At 43.7% G+C, this 20,586-nt stretch overlaps 1 protein-coding gene across 6 annotated transcripts in view; it reads left to right on the forward strand.

The window, feature by feature from the left end:
* The window catches only part of LOC149328624 (neprilysin-2-like), a 71,712-nt gene extending 51,126 nt beyond the window's left edge, over positions 1–20,586 (forward strand). For 4 of the 6 annotated variants that reach the window (XM_089558894.1, XM_089558899.1, XM_089558897.1 and 1 more), the window contains 14 exons: positions 705–779; positions 3,529–3,662; positions 5,413–5,653; positions 5,748–5,846; positions 5,940–6,017; positions 8,118–8,227; positions 10,530–10,588; positions 13,183–13,234; positions 13,306–13,376; positions 14,537–14,670; positions 15,801–15,866; positions 18,512–18,610; positions 18,697–18,788; positions 19,125–20,586. In XM_089558894.1, the coding sequence (XP_089415020.1) occupies positions 705–779; positions 3,529–3,662; positions 5,413–5,653; positions 5,748–5,846; positions 5,940–6,017; positions 8,118–8,227; positions 10,530–10,588; positions 13,183–13,234; positions 13,306–13,376; positions 14,537–14,670; positions 15,801–15,866; positions 18,512–18,610; positions 18,697–18,788; positions 19,125–19,227 (1,413 nt within the window). In that variant the 3' untranslated portion in view covers positions 19,228–20,586. Of the gene's footprint in view, positions 1–704; positions 780–3,528; positions 3,663–5,412; positions 5,654–5,747; positions 5,847–5,939; positions 6,018–8,117; positions 8,228–10,529; positions 10,589–13,182; positions 13,235–13,305; positions 13,381–14,536; positions 14,671–15,800; positions 15,867–18,511; positions 18,611–18,696; positions 18,789–19,124 lie in introns of those variants that run through there. The other 2 variants (XM_089558898.1, XR_016285404.1) reach the window with 2 other exon arrangements.

Here is a 20,586-nt window from a genome sequence, read left to right on the forward strand (position 1 = left end):
TGGTTGTATTTAGCTTACAGAAATTTATAGCTCCACTAAATGGTTAAAAAACAAACCCCTGTGCCTCATTACTTTTGGCAAAGAGAATACATGCACACCATGATGAAATCAAGAATGTAGTAAACATCACAGTAACAACAATGACGCCCTGACGAATGTAGCGAAAATAAGTAAGTTGGCAAGTCGACCTGATTCGAGTTCCAGTACGTTATTAATGCGAGAAATATGTGCACAGACAAACTGAAATTTCAAAGATGAAAAATGATTAGATAGAATTATCTAAAAAAATAGCGCAGAAGACCATATAAGCCTCGGCTATTAGCCTGAGAATTCGTATATTTTTAAAAGTTTGAGATGGTTAATGATGTACCGCTAATGCATTAAACTGCAGACAGCCTCGGAGACCACAAAACGTGTTACGTCCCCCCTGTCAAGGTGTGCGCAACCCAGCTTTGCATTCGAATTCCGCTCTGAGTCCTACCGCGCGCTGTGTTGCATCCGGGTTGGCATTCTGGCTGATTGTGTTCAGTAAGAAGGCTGCGGAAATCAGCGGTATGCCTACTGCCATTAGCAGCACCTTAAGAAAGTAGGTTTGTTTAGCATAAACTAGTTGAAGCTGCAGTTATGAAACTATAGTATGGTAGAACATCAGCTCGAAGGAAGTTTCTGATTTCATGTTAAACATTGAATTCTCTAATTTCCAGTTGTCGCAGCGAGCCACACTGAAGAAGGTAGAAATAAAGGTCATTTCAAGCAATTCTACGCTTTCTACTCGGAATGTAAGTGTTGAAACTCCGTTATACATTACAATTTTGGCGCGCCCTTTCAGATCTGACTGCGCATCCACTTTACTCTGCTGAAGCCACTTTTGCGATTAGGTTTTCACACAAAGGAACGGCACTGAAAGTAATCGCTTTGAGAGAAGACAGTGCTTTAACGGAAGCAGTTTAACTAAGCTTAGGCCTAAGGATCATTTTATTTATTTTTTATTTATCCACAGTGCCATCTCTGGCATTGCAGTGGGGAAAAGGGGAAAGAATAAAAAGTACCACAAGAAAATACAGTAAAATGTCCACCAGCAACAATCCAAGCAAGAATCATCACAAATTTACAGCGGCGGTTTTATTATATTATTAATTCCCAGCGATGAGAGACCATTCCAATCGCGCACAGTCTTCGGAAGGAATAAATTTTTTAACAACTAATTTTTACATCTGTAATCTTCGCGTTCGTGGCCGACACATTCAGACCTATTAAATGGTGGCAAACTATTTTTCGCGTTGAATACCAACTTGACTGTGATGAATATTACTGAACAGTTTAAATCTAAATTTTTTACGTCGTGTCTGTAGAGGCGACCATTTCATTTCCTGTTTCACATTCGTTATACTGACTTTTCGGTCGTACCTGCCAGAAACATAACGGGCGGCTAAGCTGTGGACTCTTTCCAGCTTGTTTCTATCTAGATTTTTCACTACGCCCCATAAAGTAGATACGTATTCAAGAATCGATCTAATGTAAGTTTTATACAGGAAGGCTTTGGTTTCAACTGGAAATGATCTTGTATTCCGTCGTAAAAAGCCCAACTGTTTGCTGTCTTTTTGCGGTTATATAGTGAACGTGAGGGTGCCAGCACGTTTTGGATGTCAAAATTAATCCAAGATATTTGCATTCTAGAATGGATTCCAATGTGTGTCAATTTATAATATAGCTGTTCTGCGGAAGTTCCGTCTTTCGAGAAAAACTAAGTGAGCGATTTCTGAAAGTTTGAAATCAGGTTCCATTCTCTCCACATTCTTCAGTGTATTCTTATGCCGCAGCTAGTATTAATAGAAAGATGTGTTTACCGCAAGAAGGATCTGTGATTTCCAATATATACTGACTTTTAAGGCGGATTATGGCCCCAAAACTCGGCTGCGGTGTCAGTTCTGTGGCGCATATGTAAACATGGGACAATTCTGCCATGTCCATTTAATGAAATTTACAACTGTGCCAAATTTGGCTTCTTTCTGATCGAGAGAACCAAGTAACAGTGCCTTAGAAGAATCGCCCGAATTTGGCAGTGAATGTAACTTTTACTTAGTGCCTCCTTGGCTTGCTCTTGCCAGGAACTCTAGTAGACCAGCTTTTCTTTTAGTCGCGTGCATAAAACAAGCATTGCAGCACATCAAGGCTAATTCGGGGCAATGACACTGAACGCAGGCTCCGTCGCACACCAAACAAGCACTATAACCACAACCTAGATAAAAACCGCATAACAACGGTCGCAAACTTGAGGTCTTTAGCAACACCTCTGGCTTCTTCTTCTTCTCCTGTTGACTGAGTTAGCAGAGAAGTTCTGGCAGCATTTTAAGGTTCACGCTTGCTCCCTGCTTTCCGCGGCTGTACGAAGAAAGTACGGAAAATATAGTTTGGCCACAAACGGCCGACAGCCTTCTTTTAGAGCAAGCAAGTACCTTCCGCTATGCCTCTGAGTACCACATCGAGGAGTCGAAGCAAGGACACGTGGCGCCTTGAACGTTGACGGTGAATTGGTGCTGCTGCTCTTGTGCTTGCTGGATGGCCTAAATATTACGGGATGACAGCTGGAGAGCGGATCCGAGGTATTCACCACGTGGCGTCACGGGGGCCTTTCTGTGGTACAGCGCGTAGCTTCCGCAGTGCAAGCCTGAGAAGGTGGCGATAAGCCGGTTAGATATGCCTGCAGCCTTTCGCTGTGTTACGTGCCTACTCCCTCATCGGCCATCGTCCGAAACCTCTGTACAAGACTTCTATGGCAGCTTACTGTAGAAAAGCGCGGTGGCTTAGCGGTTAGGGCTCTCGGTCGCTGAGTCCGATGATGCGAGTCCAATCCCGGTCGCTGCGGCCGCCTTTCGATGGAGCCAGAACGCATAAGACAACCATGTGCTGTGGGATGCCAGTGCATGTTAAACAATAGTAGGTGGTCGGAATGTCTCCAAAGTCCTTTACTACGCGTCTCTCAAAGCTGATATGTCGCTTTCAGACGTTAAACCATACGTACCGTAGCTTAATCATCCTCGCATAAGAACAGCCAGTAAAGATTCAAGTACATTGTTCTACATATATATGGCACGGATGGCGTACCGTACTTTGTTGGGACAGCTGGCTTTGCAGTCCAGTAGTTCTTGCGAATCACCAAAACAAGGACATCCAGAAAAATTGGAAGACGAACACAGGGCTGTGTTCGCCTCCCTTTCTCTCACAATCATCATCATCAGCCTCACTACATCCACTTCAGGAGAAAGGGCTGTCCCATCTCCGTCCAGTTAACCCTGTAGTGTGCCAGCTGCGGCGACGTTATCCCCGCAAAGTTCTGAACTTCAAATTTCTGCCGCCTTTTCTACGCTTGCCTCCTCTTGGGAGTTCTCAGTCCATGTCTTAATGCGCTGCAAGAACTTAACAGATCGGACACGTTCACGAGGCATTATACATGGAGACGAAGCAGACAGTGAGCACGGCTGTATGCATGTAATTCTTGTGACCAATTACCATCTTTACCTTTCTCAGTTTACAATACGTTCAGCGCTACAAAAGGATCTTGATGCTGTGAACATCACGCTGGACGACGGGATTCAAGTGATGGTGGAGTATCCAGACTACTATACCAGCTTTTTGAATTCCATGAGCAAGATGAACGACACGTGAGTCATCATTTATTCTGATCTCCAGCTCCTTTGTAAACACCCTCGAAGTTTATAATAATTGGAAGCCGCTGCGCTGGCTCAGCGCTTCTAAAGCTCGGCTATTAGTTGAGCCCGAGTGCCCACTGCGGCTCCGATACGCATAAGCGTCAACTGTGGATGCTGATCGCGAGCTTGGCCGTGCACGGGATGCGATCCTGACTGCGGTACGAATTCCCGGGTAGAAGAATTAAAACCGACCGCCCTTGCTAGACGTAGCTTCCGGTCCTAAATATGTCCGCGTTTTGATTACAAGAAACTAATGAATCACATAAACGAGATAGTATGCGTGACTTCTCACTGGCATCCGCCCGAGAGTAGTAAGAAAGCATGAACGCAAGCGATCTTCATGTAGAATGACGAGGGCATTTTTAGGGACCCCTGAAGTGACTGCCTAAACTTTTGAAGAAACCTTTCGAACGCCTCCCGCCACCAGAACATCACCCGGAAGGCTGTCCTAATCAAATGCTATGTTCAGAAATAGCATGAAAGGGCCAGCTTTGCTCATGTGGTTCGTTCGGACTTGTCGCTAAATAAACGTCAGTAGAACTATTTATCGAGTGCAGGTTAATCCTAAAGCGATTTTCTTGGAGATGATACTGGCTGTACGTCTCTTTACAACAGTACCGTGTTACAACTTTTACCGTGTTATTTGTTGGTGTCGGTTTCTTGTTTTCGCTTTTAGCCTGCTGACTGTGCCTATTGCCTAGCAACTTTTACTTTCTTCATCGCCATTTTGCTCATGCTTTTCTCATGCTTTTATGCCTTCTCGCTCTCTTGAATGTTTTTTACGTAGCCCAAAGATTCCGCTTTGCTTTGAAGTACTCATTTTGTTGCCTATCTGAGCTGCAGTTGTCATTGGCTGTAGCTGGTCCATGCACATCTTTGTATCTGTTAGTCCCTTTATCATTAGCTTGGTAATGCTATATTTTTTGATAGTGCATGCACGTTTTATGAGCTCTGTCGAGCTGTGTGATGACTCCCCAAACGTGTGAAGCGTTCCTTCGCTGTGTCCCGTGGCTGACAGTGCATCACGTGGTCCAGGAAATAGTATAAATCTGTGCTGGTTTATCACGCAATAAAGAGTTGGTAGTCAGCGCCCGTCCTGTGTTTTTCGTGTTCCTTCTGTCCTTGTTCCGTAGCGCTGTTGTGAATCTGTTTATTAAGCATGAACCAACTAGCCCACACCAGAATCCTCTTTACAACAGTATTTCTCCAAAACCTTAGCATGCTACGGTTTTAAGATACGTGCATGGTACGTGAGATTCCGGTGCCTTTCAACCCTGCCTATGTGTCAGTCCTTCACACTGCTCCGCTTCTTGAGAGCCTCTGGCCTGCACAATACCCAAGTAGAACAGGCAACCGGCCCAATATTTCAAATGGATCGCTTCACTCTGGTTCTTTGTACGACCGGCAGTTGCCAATGCATTTCCAATATTGGGCCCATTACCTGCTGCCTGGGATAGGGTGTGACTCTGCCGCAGGCTTATCGACTTGGCATACTGACGTTGTTTCCACTAGTGGAGGAAATCAAACCGATTTTTTCTTCCGTTAACATCCCTCTCTTTCTTCCTCCTCCTATTCGCATTAGCCAGTGTAACTCGGGCTACTTGACAGCTAGGTGGAGCTTTGCATGTAAGGAGCGTATGTCCACTGAACAGCTAAAATTCTTGAATGCTCTGATCGCGTGCATCGCCTGTTATGCTTTCAGAGCTACAATAATAAACTATGCTGCTTGGACGTATGTTCGGTCTTTGGCTGAGATGGAAGGGACTCCCTTGCACGACCTGTATTTAGCGTACAAGAGCAATGCGACACTCAGCAAAGGCTTCCAGAAGAACAGTGACTTGGAGGCGTCCTGTATTAAGAAGTTGTTGCAGCCACACATGATGCATATTGCAGGCGCCAGTCTCTACAGCAAATACAAGTTTAACAAGTACGACAGGAGCAACGTAAGCAGTTGTTACTTTAATCATGCAGTTCACGCTCAATGGGCCGTGTGTCTGGCAACAAGGTTCTTAGTATTACAATCATTCTTTGCAACAGGTTAAGAAGATGGTCAACTTTATTATGTCATCGTTTACAAAGATTCTCACAGAAAACGAATGGATGTCTGCTATGACGAAGAAAAAAGTCACAGAGCGTGTGAGTAGGCGTTTAATTCAATGATTTACGACTCGCTGTCCCATGACTCGCAGTAAGCTCAATGAAGCTAATGGCAGCTTTCATTCGTTTCAGCTGTCAAGAATGGAATTAATCATTGGGTATCCGGACTGGATGCTCGACGACGCTGAAGTGAACGGACTTTACAAATTCGTTAGTAACTCATTAGATTATTCTTTCACTTCATACCTTCCCTCAAAGTTTTAATTATGCTACCCGGAAAGAGAATGCGCTGAAATCTTCCGTCTAAAAGGGAGCCATTTCATTTCAGGAACAATAAATCTCATGGCAGTAACTTTTTACTTGGCAAATGCTTCCGCAAGAAACCTCGAAGCTATAATACAGTTATTTTTCTTCTCCAGAAGTGCGGCATTAGAACTCTGCTTCCACTTTCATGCAAAAATTGTGCCACCTATGTGACAACATATAATGCTTGAGGCTAAAGAATGATTAGCATTGGAAATTTTCAAACATGTCGAACCAAAGATGTACACGAAAATGACTAGCCGACAGCTTCAGCTGCTTCTCGTACGTATCTGGAGGAGGGTGTGACAATTAGAGCAAAACAGTTCAATCGCTGCTACACTGCTGAGAATTGCGTCATAGCGCATGCGTTATAAAATAAAACATATAGCGAGAGTCCTTACAGTAAATTGATTGCTTGTCTGCCTTTGCTTGTAGCGTTCTCGGCTACGGTTTTATGAAAAAAAAAATTGGCAGTGGCTTAGCCCAGCAATGCCAGGATATAAGTAACGAGAGCTACCTTGGAGTTTCCGCTTGGCAAGACGTTCTTCTCTTTGCTCAGGTGATGGTGGTGAAAAACATTTTTAATACTCAGTGAGAGTTTGGGGATTAGAAGACCCCGCTACATGGTCGGTATCCTTAGTCCGGGACACCACACGATGAGGCCCTGTCTCGCGCCCGCTTTACTAGAGCCCTTTGAAACTCCAGTGTGGAGCAGTTGAGGACGGCAGTCTCCCATGCCTCTCGGGTGGGGGTGGGGGTGGGGGAAGGAGGAAGGTGAGGATTCTTAGTACGTGCCCACACCATGTGAAAGATGTCTCAGATCTCTCCACAGTGCGGACAGCGCCCATCTGTGTTCGGATCGAAGTGTTTGGCGATGGCAGGACAGAGAACAGTTCCTGTCTGCAGGCGCCGCAGAGTTCACTCCTACGCCGTACTCAGCCCCTTGGCAGGTGCCGGGTAGAGGCGGGGGCTGTCGCAATAATGAATTAGGATTTCGCGGAACCGCAGAAGCGGTTTATGAGCTTATGAGCCAGGAGAGCTAGGATGAGGGTAGTGGTGGTGAAAACTTTTAACTGATGAAATAGAGTTTGGGAGCCACAGAGTGGCCCCGCTACATGGTCGGCGTCCCTAGTCCGGAGGAGCCCGGTGTGCGAGCGCTCGGGCGGCCGCATCAGCGGCCTCATTGCCCCGTAGACCCTGGTGGCCAGGAGCCCAGATTACCTTTGTGCGAGTTGGATCGGCGGGAGCCCGTCTGAGAATTTGGGAGGCAAGAGGTGATATTTCCCCTGCAAGATAGCGTTCACAGGCCCGGCGGGAGTCTGTGATGACCGTTCTCGATTTTGGATCGGCGGCAGCGAGAGCTATTGCGACTTCCTCCGCTCGCGTTGAATTTGGGGCCCGAAAAGATAGCCCATCGACATTCATTCCCCGGTGGACTACGGCAGCCGTATAGAATCCTGTTGGCAACGGCCCTGTGATGTCCACGTAGTAGACGCGCTCTTTAGATCCATATTGCCTCTCAAGAGCGCGAACCCGCGCTTGTCGTCTGCCTTCATGTGAAGTCATGTCCATGCTTCGCGGGAGCGGAGCGACCCAGAGCATATGGCGCCACAGCGCCGGAATGTACTCCGTCTCCTCCGGTATGCATGTGTGTTGGATGTGTAAGCTGTTTAGCAGGCGGCGACCAGGAGCCGTCTGCGAGAGCCGCGTGTATTGGTTCACGAGGTCAGACTCCGGCACTTATTCATGCGTGGCGCCGGTGGGCGTAGTCGGGCAGTCGCGCACCTGCTGCTGCTCTCTGGTTTCGCGCATGCGCACTATTGGCCTTCCAGGCCAACGGTGAAATGCTCGACTAGGTAGCGTAGCGTAGCTCTCGCTACAATAAACGTGTCTGCGGTCATCTCTTAGGCTAACGCAAACATATTAGGACAGGCGGAATGCTTTGACTCAGTACTACGGGTGAATATGCAGGCCAGTTCATGCAAGACATAAATTGATACCTTTCAGATCCCAGACCTAACAGAGAACGCATCCTTTGCCGAGCACTTGATCTGGACGCAAGAAAACAGTCGTAACCAGCAGCTGCTGAAGCTCAAACCAGAATTTGAGGAAAAAGAGTAAGCTGCTCCTTTCTTTTATGTGTACCTCGGCTACCCTGATCGAGCGAATCGCCGGTGTCGGCTGCTACTCTGCTTTGTAGGCGCTGCATTGTTCTGTTCTCCTCTGGCTTTGTTTTTCGTGCACCCTTATCGTGCACGACGCGATTAATTAATGGGAGGCTATGCTGTGAGGCGCCTACTCTGTTTTCATAAACCTCTTGACACTTCTTTTCTCTCTCTCTGTCTTTGTGAAAGTGACCTTGGTACTGTCAGTCTAACTGGTCATAGACCAGCTTGAACGTGTCCAATATTATAGGGCAAAAATTTTGAAAATTGGAAAATTGTAACACACTCTTATGTGAATATTGAATTTAATGTTCTATTCTTCTGATATGTACCAAAATATTTGTTATAGACTTTTTCCATCGATCGCATCGAACATTTAAGACTGTGTTAGAAAATCAGTGGGGAACGGTTTGATGATGGCAAAAACGTTAATACAAAAAATATACAAGACTGCCGTGTGGTGTTCTGCGCATATATTGATTACTATAGTGAAATGTTGCATTATAGGAAAAAAATTGCGTTCATAAACGGTTTTCCTGCTAAAAATTGCTTTTTTCCAGAATTGCTGGGTATGCATGTCACATTATCTCGATTTGACAATTCAGTGTAGCTCACACGCTACTTTTAACGATGTGATAACGTTTGGGTCCTGGCGTGGTAGCAAGGCACTGTTTTAATTTTATTTATTTATTTATTTATTTATTTCATACTGCATATCATATTACAGATCCAAGCAGAACAAATACAGACGTAGATATTACCGATCCAAGGCAACAAGTAGAAGGGACAGCTAAAAAAAAAGAAAGCGTGCAGAACGACTATTCGCTGACAATCATAGTGTCCGAGAATTCCACTCGGTTATGGTACGCAGGAGAAAAGAAAATTTAATGTGTTAGTTTTAGCAAAGTACGCGGTAAGTGAACCGGGATGACGGTGACGTATTACGCGTGGAACTAAAAATGATATGTAGGATGTAGGATCAAGCGCCAGTTTGTTATTTATGAGCAAGGAAAAAATTCTGGTCCAATATTTTTTCTTCTTGCCTGAAGAGGTTGGATACAGTTAGATTTCTTTAGCTTAGGCAGAGAATGAAACGGCGAAAGTTTTGAATAAATAAATATTGCGGCTTTTCTTAGCATTCTTTACAGTTTCTTAACATTCGTTTTAGTGCAAGGATCCTATACCACGCATGCATATTTGAGCTTAGGCCCGATTAGTGAGTTATACGCGAGGAGTTCAACCTGATCAGGGGCTTCGGAAAGTTAATTTCGTAAAAAACAAATAGTTTCCGAAAGGCGGACTAGTAGATATTTTCCACATATCAATTGCAAGACAGATTGTTAGTTAATGCTACACCTAGGTACTTAAAATTGGAGACATGTAATGAAATTTCTCCAGTTGTACAGCTTTGCGAAAGGCCTTGCAATGGGCATAGTCAGGCTGATGATGAAGTGGTGCTATAGTTCTTCAGACTGCGGAACAAAGCCTTGAAGCAGATGAAAAAAAAAACATTTTTACATATCGATCACTCACTCACTCACTCACTCACTCACTCACTCTTTCACTCACGCTCGCTCGCTCGCTCGCTCTCTCAATCAATCAATCAATCAATCAATCAATCAATCAATCAATCAATCAATCAATCAATCAATCAATCAATCAATCAATCAATCAATCAATCAATCAATCAATCAATCAATCAAACAATCAATCAATCAATTTGCAGAAATTCTCAAAAGCAAAATTTTCAACGAGGCGGTGCTTAGGAACGCAATTTTTTTGTTACATCGCAAGACTTCATTATATAATTAATAAATACGAAGGTCTGCCCTCGTCAGGATTGCATTTTTTTGGTATTTATGATTTTGATGTTGCCAAAAATGTTTCCGATTGTCTTTCAATGGCCGTCCTAATACTCGATGTGAGCGACGGACAAATTTTCTTCTGCTACGCATCAGAAGAATGAACCATTACCTTCTATATTTCGACAACAGTTCCTTACAATATTCCACAGTTTCCTCGCAATTAAAATTGATGTAGAAAGACCCTGGATTTCCAATAAAGAAAAACTTCGAACACAGGGTGTGGTCTAGAAACTTTAAGACGCCAAAATGATGAGATTTATGCCGTTTCTGTAGATGCACCTCCATCATACTCAAAAGTCGCACCGTGAAGAGAAAACGGAGCTTCTAGTTTTTTTTTCATCCTTACTGGCTACCGCGTTAATTTTTCTTGTTTCTTTGTCCCTTTCTAGGTTTGTAGACGTAGCACTTTTTCCACACATGTACTACATTGAACGAACTGATACATTAGGTACGTTGGCCCTATATATATATATAATTTCCTGCAAATGATTGCAAGAAGTGCTCTGGATAAAGTAGTAAAGATGCTAGTTGAGCAATGTGTTAAGCTGCTTGCTACATTTTTATCCTAATAACTAAATAGCAGTTATAGAGCACCACGCACGCTGTAGAATTCCATGGGTCACCTTGTATTCATTTATTCCCAATATCAACAAGAGCTTCTGCAAGCAGATCATGTTAGTGCACAAGGTATGAGGAGCTACAACATTCAAGACAGAAAAAAAAATGTGGTCAAAATCTAGAATTCCAGGAAATGATGTAGGACAGACAACCTGTGTCAGCTGGATAGGTGAAGAAGGCAGCTGTAAAAATTTATTAAAGTCATCGAGCAGAGCGTCTTCATGACCCAAAGAGATGGCGCGCGATAAAACAAATCTCCCGTAGAGCGACAATCATATGATTAACAGCATTGTTAGTGCGGAACATGCTGTAGGCTTACAGAACAGCTTCGAAGGTGCTGGTTTCGAATCATCGTGCCGAAAGGTACCAACGACTTTAAACTGACACTGAAGATAATAGACAGTTTTAGTTTTATGTACGTAGAACCTTCACTTACGTAAACGTGAGCAGTCTACGTAGCTTACGCTTGTGTCGCTTCGCACAGTTTTAGCTACATGTACGGGACGCAAACTGTGTAGATCTGCCATACAACCTAAAAAATGCGCTAGCGTGTTATGCCGCACCGTCTAGTACACATAAAACATAAAAAACAAATTTTGTTTAGTCAAGCTGCTTGTAGCCGAGCCACAGTGCGGCTGTAGCCAAGAATTGCTGTTGTGCACTGAGGAAGTTGCAGTTGTCGGTATGCCTCCTTCGAGTGTCTTGAGTCGTCATGACATAGTGGCGAGATTGACTTGGCAAGAAATCGAAACACGTGTTGACAACGTGTGTATGGAGCCAGAACGTGCACTGTTTTGCTTTTCCCGTTGACTATGCCGAGGGTCTCGCGATATCTCGCGAGGTTTCGAGCCTCGTGTAATCTCGCGAGACCCCCGGCACACTCGGTCTCTGTTGCTATGACGACCACAAACGCTTCTTCGTCAGGTTTAGGAGCTGCTGAAACGGATTTCTATCTGGAAAACAAAAACTAGTTCTCACCTAGAACTTGATGCGAGAGCAAGAATGGGCCAACTGAAGGTAAATACAACAGTTTACAGCACGATAGCACGTCGAGGGACAAGCGACGAAGCTGTATTCATTCTGAAGCGGGTGGGCAGGGCGCCGCCATATTGCTGACGTGACGTACGCAAGCAACGTGAAGACCGCAGCACAAAGATCCGAATCTCACGTACGTCCGTGAGACCCACGCAGACACTTCACGTTCTGCGCATGAGCACTGGCGAACTGTAAGCGCTCTACGTACGTGAAGCTTCCACGGACGTGAAACTAGAACTGTCTAATGTGAAGTTTGCGTGTATAGACAACTTCTACGCTGCATTAAATAACGTGGCTTTTATAAGCTAAAAAGGCCAATAAATGAAATGCAGATATCTTAAGCGCACCGAGATGACATTGATATAGTACATTTAGTGCAGGTCCCTGCAGGGATCACGGAGTCTCTTTCGATGTTGACGCCACGTGTTTGAATCCACCACAGCGAGAACCAAGTTCCGAAATCCAGTTTTTGCAGCAACAAATATCCTTGGCTACCCAGCAAAAAAATTAACATAGTTAGAAAGAGCCATTGATCGATTTTCATTAATATCTATTTCATCTATTTCGCATCTATCTCGTTTATCGTATCTACGGCCAACTACATGTGCAGCTGAACGTAACGTCAAAGCGAAAACCAGCTGCATAAAAAGTATGCGCCAATTGCTCGTCAGAAAACTTCACCGCCTGGAGCTTAAAACGTGCCATCAAATGTTTCCTAATCGCATGTTTCTTTGGTCTACGCGATACATCTCGGGAGTAATGGCCCCCCACAACTCTCATATGTCGGGCGAGCCGTGTGGCGCCTTCTACGTTGTAAGCTGTAGACTGCAGGCACACATGTATGTGTTGCATTAACGCAATTCGCTCACTGCGGAGCTCCAGCTATTGAATCTTGGTGTCATACGCCAAGCTGAAGAATTATGGGTCGTTCTGGTTGTGGGCTGTATTAGTATATAACCTGCAAAGTTCTTTGCCTTTTCTTTGTTCTATGCTTTGTTTTCACATTTATTTTGAACACCGTAACGCACTATTTCAAAAGAAAAAGTTTTAGATGGGCTTCTTTGAACTGGGAAGCAAAAAAAGAAGGCAAGAAGTGATGAAAAAAGTAAAATACCTCAAGCCAAATTGTTTCCAGCTTGAAGGTGTTTTATATGCTTATTTTACAGCGCAGCTATTATCAGGAATGTTCTCTACGCTATACGGAGGCAGCTTGTAGCTTATTGTCAGGGTGGTGGCAGCACTGCCGTCAGGAAAAGGGGAGAATTTGCGTGAGGCTCTATTGAAGTATGCAGAAAATGCGTCTCAAACCTAGCCGCATGGGGAGGCTGGAAGTTTTGTACAGTCAGGCTGATGATGACGATGATGATAATGTTGCCGAACTGTTTTCAGTGCTACCGGCGGCGGCACTCGTGCAATACTACAAGAGACCACCGATGCCAAGGTATGTTTTATGGTTCCGCTTCTATCAAGACTCGCAGCTTTGATCTTAATCCTTTTTTTCATTCTGTTCAGGGCATTGAACTTCGGAACGGTCGGAGCGCTCGTAGGGTTCCTTATGGTCAACGTCTTCGACAGGTTTGACAGTACGTGAGTACGCAAAACCAGTTGTGTTGCCATTTTTATTGCGCATTTATCGGCTTTGTTTATGTACGCCTTGAGAACTGTTACGGAGAGAAATAATTTTTAAGGTACATTTATCTCACTCTCACAAAGAAAATAGAGAAGTTTAAAAATACTGCGAGGACTCAGAAAGGCTGATCGATTAGGTTTTCTTCTCGGAGCGCCTCCGTATCTTTCCCCCAATGAAAGCAAAAAAGGGATGTCTTCCTTCTGGAATTCTTTCTCTCCTTTTTTTCCTGATCTCTCCGCAGGATAAGCGAGGCAGCAGAATGGGCTTCATCTGCGTTTGGAACGGAGATTGCCGCTTAGAGAGTCGCATGTTTGAAGGCAGTTTATTTTTGTGCAGTGGCAGCCATAGTCTTCAGCTTGCGTGCTGATCGGCACAATTCGTTTCTTCCACTCGCGATTGAACTATTGTCGTCGCAATCTGCGAATCATGCTTTTCCTGGCTTCCCACAAGTATAAGAGAACAGACAAGAATTGCAGGAAGGGCAGGAAAGTATAAAGTATCGTGTAGCCAGACTACATGCAGAGCCCGGCTGTAGAACTGCCTGGACTGTAGGAGGCCGTGGCGAGAAACTGTGGCGGGTTTGTTCTATGCGCGGTGTCTGTAATTCCAATTTACGCGAAAATTTATCGTGATGTACACTGAGGGAAATTTGTGTTCATTTCTTGCAAGGGTGAGTAATGTCTCGATTATGAAAGGGCGTCTGATTTCACTCTGTGCACTGTCCCATTTTTACACCGACCCCACCCCCCGGGTAGGACAAAATGCAACATTTTGAGATTTCAAATATAGATAGATTTACTGTGTTAACGTTCAGCTGGTCCTTTCACATTACGCAAATTTGATTCTGGAGTGGTAAGAAATATTTCGGCAATATTTGTTTTTTCATACCTGGGAATAAAAAATAATGCGACAATTTGCAAAATGGTCCTGCGTTCTACCCCATTCTCCCCTATTCAGTAAATACTGATTGATTAACTTTTAACGCAATCAAACGCACTATTCACAGCACCAAATGCAGTTGGCCGACTCTTTGGCTCAGAGTGCTCTTCCAATCGTAAAACCAAACCATTACTTGCGTTTTTCACTGAGTCATGCCCTTTCTATGGTTTTCAGCGTTTCTAGTCGCCGATAAGGAAAACTCGACGGGTAGAAAGCTAGTCACTGAAGAGTTCTGGGATCCGGAGACTAAAAAAAACTTCTGTGAAGCATCCGACTGTTTGAGAAACGAAGAATGCAAGGAAATGAAAGTAAGGGATTTTGATTCACCGTGGAGGCAGTCGCTGTATTTTGCGCTAAGTATTTTCTTGAAAAGCAGTGAGCTAGCTATAGCAGATAAAGCCCTTTGACTTCTTCCACATCTCTTGCAGCTCCTTGCACTTACGGAAGGTTACACCAGCAGACTTACAACAGAAAAACAAATGGTTCATTTTGAGGGTTTCCTACGCAAACTGCGATTTTATGGACACTATAAAAGGATACTGTTTCACTGTTTTCCTCATCGGTAGCGGCCTTGATTGCAACAGATTACGCACAGAAAAGTAACAGAAAGATTAGGTGGTGAACAGGTTTCTTATGTGAGAATAGATTTCAAGTAAAACTTGCTGCTGGGCTAGTTGGCGATCCATTGACGTGAGAAACAGGTTAGCGCAGATAGTACAGCGTTCAGAAGGCAGGAACTTAGAATAAATCACTACATGCAACTGATTCGTTTATTGAAATACAAGCAGTTTACATTGGCAACCACTGTGCTTATAAGCGGTAGGTAGTGTAAATAAGGAGTAAAGGACCACTAACGCGGCAAGAGGAAATAGAAATGAGTACGTTTTGACTGGCTCAGAAGCGAACACCGACTAAAGCAAGGGAGTGACTGTTTAAATGAAATTAAAGATAATATGGCACGTTCTGCAAAATCACCAGGGGCATATTCGACAAGAATGTAGCCTTAATGAAGACAAGCAGTCTTATTTCCACCATCCCGACGTTTATGGCAGTTCATAAGAACAGTGCCTCTTTATAGAAACTGCTTGTATTTCATAAATGGATCAGTTGTCAGTATCAATTAGTCCTGTGCGTCTCTCTCGCGAACGTTTTTCAGTGTTGAGGTAACCTGTTTTCTATGATAATAGCCTTTTTATATTTTGCTAAACGTTGATTGCTTTTCGCTCGTAATTTTGAGAGCTTTATTACGAGAAGCTGTACAAGATGCGTAATGCTGGGAATATAACCCAAGGCTCGGCGCATTTTCTCCAAAACGTATGCGATCTAGATTTTATCCCAGGCAAATATCAATGAGGCTGTCTCCAATTCATGTCATGGCGACTATTGCAGAACGCTTATGCAATTGACGTTTGCTCTATTCCTGTCATCTTTTTTTCAGCGCTCCAAGAACAATGTGAGCGACGCTCGACTTGGCGAATATATTGGGCTGCGGGCGTCCTTTATGGTATGTGCGGCTTGCTCCTTCTTGATCGTAATGGATTAAGTATTCAGGGACATTCACGAATGGCGACATTCAAGGTGCCTTATTGCCGGAGACAGTAAGATAAAGATGAGGTGCAGTGTTTGTTAATAATACTCAGCCCCAGGGGCTTGCTTCTGATATATGTACCACTGAAACCATAAACTCGGAGGGCTGAGGAGAAGATTATTTATTTAAATTATAGCAGGCCCCCTATACCAGGCCCTAGCCGGTAGGCACGCCCAAAATGTGCGCTAATCAGGTAGTAATTACTCATTGTCATTCACCCAAACGCAGCCATACGGCTACAAAGGAAAGCTTTCCTTTGTAGCCGTATGGCTGCGTTTGGGTGGATGCCAATGAGTAATTACTACCTTATTACAAATCTACTCCACCTTGGGGGATTCCCCTAAACATTTGACCAATATGTGCGCTGTGTCTAGAGTTACATCGAGACAACAAGCGCCAAACTCACATGCTGACAAGAACTGATACATCAGTAGCGCAGTTAAAAATAAGGAACAGAGGACCATGCCGAAGAGGGGTAAATATGTACTCCACGTAAAGACGCAAAGTGAGCGCAAAAGGAATAAGTAGAGCAAAAATAATAACTATATAAAATAATCTAAATTTTTTTTACGTACGTAATCAATGAGAATGAGAAGCAAAGTAAGGATCACACAAACTTACATGTGCTGTTTGTTCCGAAAACTGATACCGCAAAACTATGCAGCAATATTCACAACCCAATGTATACATGACTGAAAATATTATTCGGTTTATGTTATGGCCTCTACTTTTGCAGTAAATGCTTCCAAATTCTGCGCATGGGGAATTGAGGGGTCTAGTTATTTCCATTTTATGATGAGAAGAAGAAAAGTTATTTCTTATATCCGCTTTATTGTACGAATATTTAGTTAGTTTCTGTAAATGTACCGTGCCGGTAGAGTCTGAGAGAGGTATACATATATATATATTTGGATAGTAATATTACACCCGGTTGTGTAGCAGTCTACACAGAAAGTTGGCCGTGCGTTCCTAGCTCTAGTGGACAGAGTCGCGAGGCTTGAGATAACTGCATGGTCAGTCGAGAAGTCAGTGCGCTTTTGCTTTTTATGGTTGTATCGGAGTGTCTGTCTTTGTATATTTTCCAATTTCACAATGCCAGCCGCTGTTCTACTAAACCAGGCAGTGTGAGCGTATTCTAGTATGGCTCTTATGAATATTTTACATGCTATAAGCTTAGTTGATGGTGGTGCAAGCCGGATGCATCTTCCCAGGGAACGAAGTATCCGTAATACTGTGGATGAGATGTTAGCAATAAGAGCATCCCCTTCAAGGCCAGCGGCTAATGCGACACCGTGGTATTGAAGCTGATGAACTGTATTAGGTGGAGTGCACTCAATATTTTAAGGGAAACATAAGTTTATTGTGGGTGGCATAGCGTGAAACAGATGAAAGACTAAGATGAAGACGACACGGACGAGCTCTGACTCCCAACTAGATTTTATTGACGAAAACTCGCATTTTATGGATCAGAATAATGTGACGCTAAGAGGCTAGCACACAGCATTTTCAAGAGATTTCACATTATAAACTCATCCGCCGCGTAATAAACACCTGTCAGAAACCGAGTTGTTCCTCCTACACCACCTCTTTCTACACCATGCCATCACCAAGAATTATAAAGAAACCTTTTTCTCAACCAGGATTAAAGAAGTCTGACTTACACATTGTAGCTGTTGATTTCGGGTGAAATATGCTTCCGTTTTTTCTCTTGTTTTAACAAGAAGAAAACTGCTATTACCCGCCCACAATGAACCACTATTTCTAACTCGCCCAGCTATCCATCGCTCTTCAAAGAAAACATGAGATCCGTTTTTTGCGCGATACGGAAACGCATACAGATTTTATCGAATTAATTGTCATCTCCCATCTGTGGCGGCATTCCGCAATGGCATCAATTAATTTGCTAAGCGCTTTGTGGCTGTTATGGCATTTTATGTCTTTGTTCTAATGCAGTCGTCTACAAACAGCTTGATATTGCAGAGTGAAATATAGCCCACTTCGAGGTTTGTCCCACTTCGCATGAATTTGCGGTGCTGTCGATCAAAACCGAGGGGAACTACATGACTCACAACAAAAACCCGCGGATCGTATACTTTTAACAAAAATCAAACTTTATTATCTGGGTACACTATTTGTTCTTACACGGCAGCATCTTGTATTCTGATTACGTCATGACATCCTATCTCGAAACTAAAATTTTCTAGGTGATATCCACCCTTCTCGTAGGAATAAATGCACTAAGAGCTTAGGGGAACTCTTCTTGCAGAAGTTTTCATAATTCCGTCGGTCGTAATAAACTGTTCATGCACAGCCTTCTGAACTGCATCGAACTTTCACATTTCATGTTGATAGCACTTAGTTGCATGTTTGGACAGTGTTGTGCACGATCTAATTTAACCAAATGAATGTTAGGCATTTTGGCGCTCTTCGAAAGTTAATAAAAATACCAGTGTGAAAACAGCCCTACTATCGTAGTGGTGTTTGGTTCACTACGCTACACCATGCTTCTAAAACTGGTTCATTCTCTGTCATAAAAAAAAAGACTGTATATACCACTACAGGCCTTGAAGAAAAGCATTGAAAATTACACCAGGCCACACCTGCTTCCGGGAACCAATTTGGATACCGAAGATAAGATATTCTTTTTATCCTTTGGACATGTGAGTGTAATTGATTTTCTTTAGTCGTTAATAAGTTTTCTGGAAAACTACCAGCGTGCTTTTTAAACATATGGCCTTTTTTACAGCTGTTTTGTCCATTTAACATTGTAAAGAGCCTTGCCAGAAGTAGGTCGGATGATTTTGCAGCCATTCAAGACGGCAACAGTTACAAGAAACGGTTAGTTTTCTTGCTATATCTAAGGCAAATATTTACCCAGTTTTATTATTACTTGGCACTTTAGTACGAAAGTATAGGTCTTACAACGGCACCTATTACTCTATTGCTTATATTTGCTGGTACAATAACTGTGCCATGTATTTGTCCTAAAAAATCGAATGGATATTGCTGAAATGAAAACTAAGCTGGAAGCCCAATATAAATGAGCAAGTTATGCAAGTCATTTAGTGTTAGCGTACCACAGCTTAACAAATTAGCCTCTTATCCACTGGGAGTATTAATAGTCCGCTTTCGTTGAACCTCATATATAAAACGTTGTGCGTTTTTTCCTTTCAGACTTAATGACGTCTTGAAGGGTTACTACGGCTTTCAAAACACCTTCGGGTGCGCTGTCACAAAGGACGAGTGCAAGCTTTTGCCCCCAGCCATTCGCCGCTAAAAGAAGTTTCATTTCAATTTCTCTTCACTCACCCATCAAATAATTTCAGTGTAATGAGTGGCTTAATAAAACTCGAATCATTAAGGTGACACTCTACACTGGGCTCTAAGGGACACCGACGTGCAACTCTGGAGCCATAGGGGATAATCAAAATTCCGCATGTGCGCTTTCCACATAACTATGTTGCCAAAGACAAGATGGCCGACTTCTCTATAAAAAAAACTGCGGGGGCTACAGCACATGCGCTAAGGGTGTCCATAGAATGTAAGAAACGTATTTTGGAGGTATCAAACAAAAAACTAGCCCTTCTTGCTTTATTTCAGCTGGAAACGCCTGACCAGCCATTTTGTATTGAGCAACATTTGTTATGCGTGAAAGCGCACTTTCGGAATTTTGAATACCACTTTTGAGCATCCGGAGTTCTTTAACGCACCAGGTTATTGACCAACACAGGGGCGTTTTTTCCAGCTCATCATTACCATTAGCCAGGCTACGTCCACTGCAGTGCAAATGGCTCTCCCATGTCTCTCCAATAAACCCTGTCCTTTGCAAGCTGCGGCCACCGTATCCCTGCAAATTTCTTAATCTCCTCCGCCCATCTAACTTTCTTCCGCCCCTTGCTACGCTTGCGGGAGCAGCCAGAGCAGGAATTCCATCCCCTCAAGTCGTACTACACAGCCGATAGTCAAAGACAGGGAAGATGCTTTGAGTACCACTTCAATTATTGCAAGGTCAAGAAAAAATTAAAAGCCAGAACCCCCTGTCATTCGCGCAGCTGATGCTACCAGTACGACGGGCATCGGCCATTAAAAATACATCCCGCCTCTTCGCCTTTGTGGTGTAATGATTCAGCGATCGATGTCCTTACTTTAAACGTGCCTTTCCAATTTCTTTTCACTCTTAGAGCCCAATGCGGGGCTCACAGGTTGCCTGACGACACATTGCTCATTCTCATTGCCGCCGCGGTGGTTCAGTGGCTATGGCGCACGGCTGTTGACCCGAAAGACTGGGGTTTGATCCTGTCCGCGGCAATCGAATATCGATGGAGGCAAAATGCTAGAGGCCAATGTACTATGTGACGTTAGTGTACATTAAAGAGCCCCAGGTGGTCGAAATTTCCGGAGACCTTCACTACGGCGTCCCTCATAGCCTCAGTAGCTTAGGGACGTTAAACTCTCATGAACCAAAGCAAACGAAACGACCGTGGGAAGGAAGTGAATATGTCAATGGGCAGTTCTGTATGACGAGAAGGATATTCTTTCATTTTGATAGGGTACCATTATTCAGCTTTCTCCTGAACCTAATTGGCAAGCGTTTCCTGTTGCAACCATTACTGAAAATAAAGAAAAACCCTATGCA

This window comes from Amblyomma mixtum, chromosome 9 (assembly GCF_055824585.1).
Source record: "Amblyomma mixtum isolate Tamu chromosome 9, ASM5582458v1, whole genome shotgun sequence".
NCBI lineage: Eukaryota > Metazoa > Arthropoda > Arachnida > Ixodida > Ixodidae > Amblyomma > Amblyomma mixtum.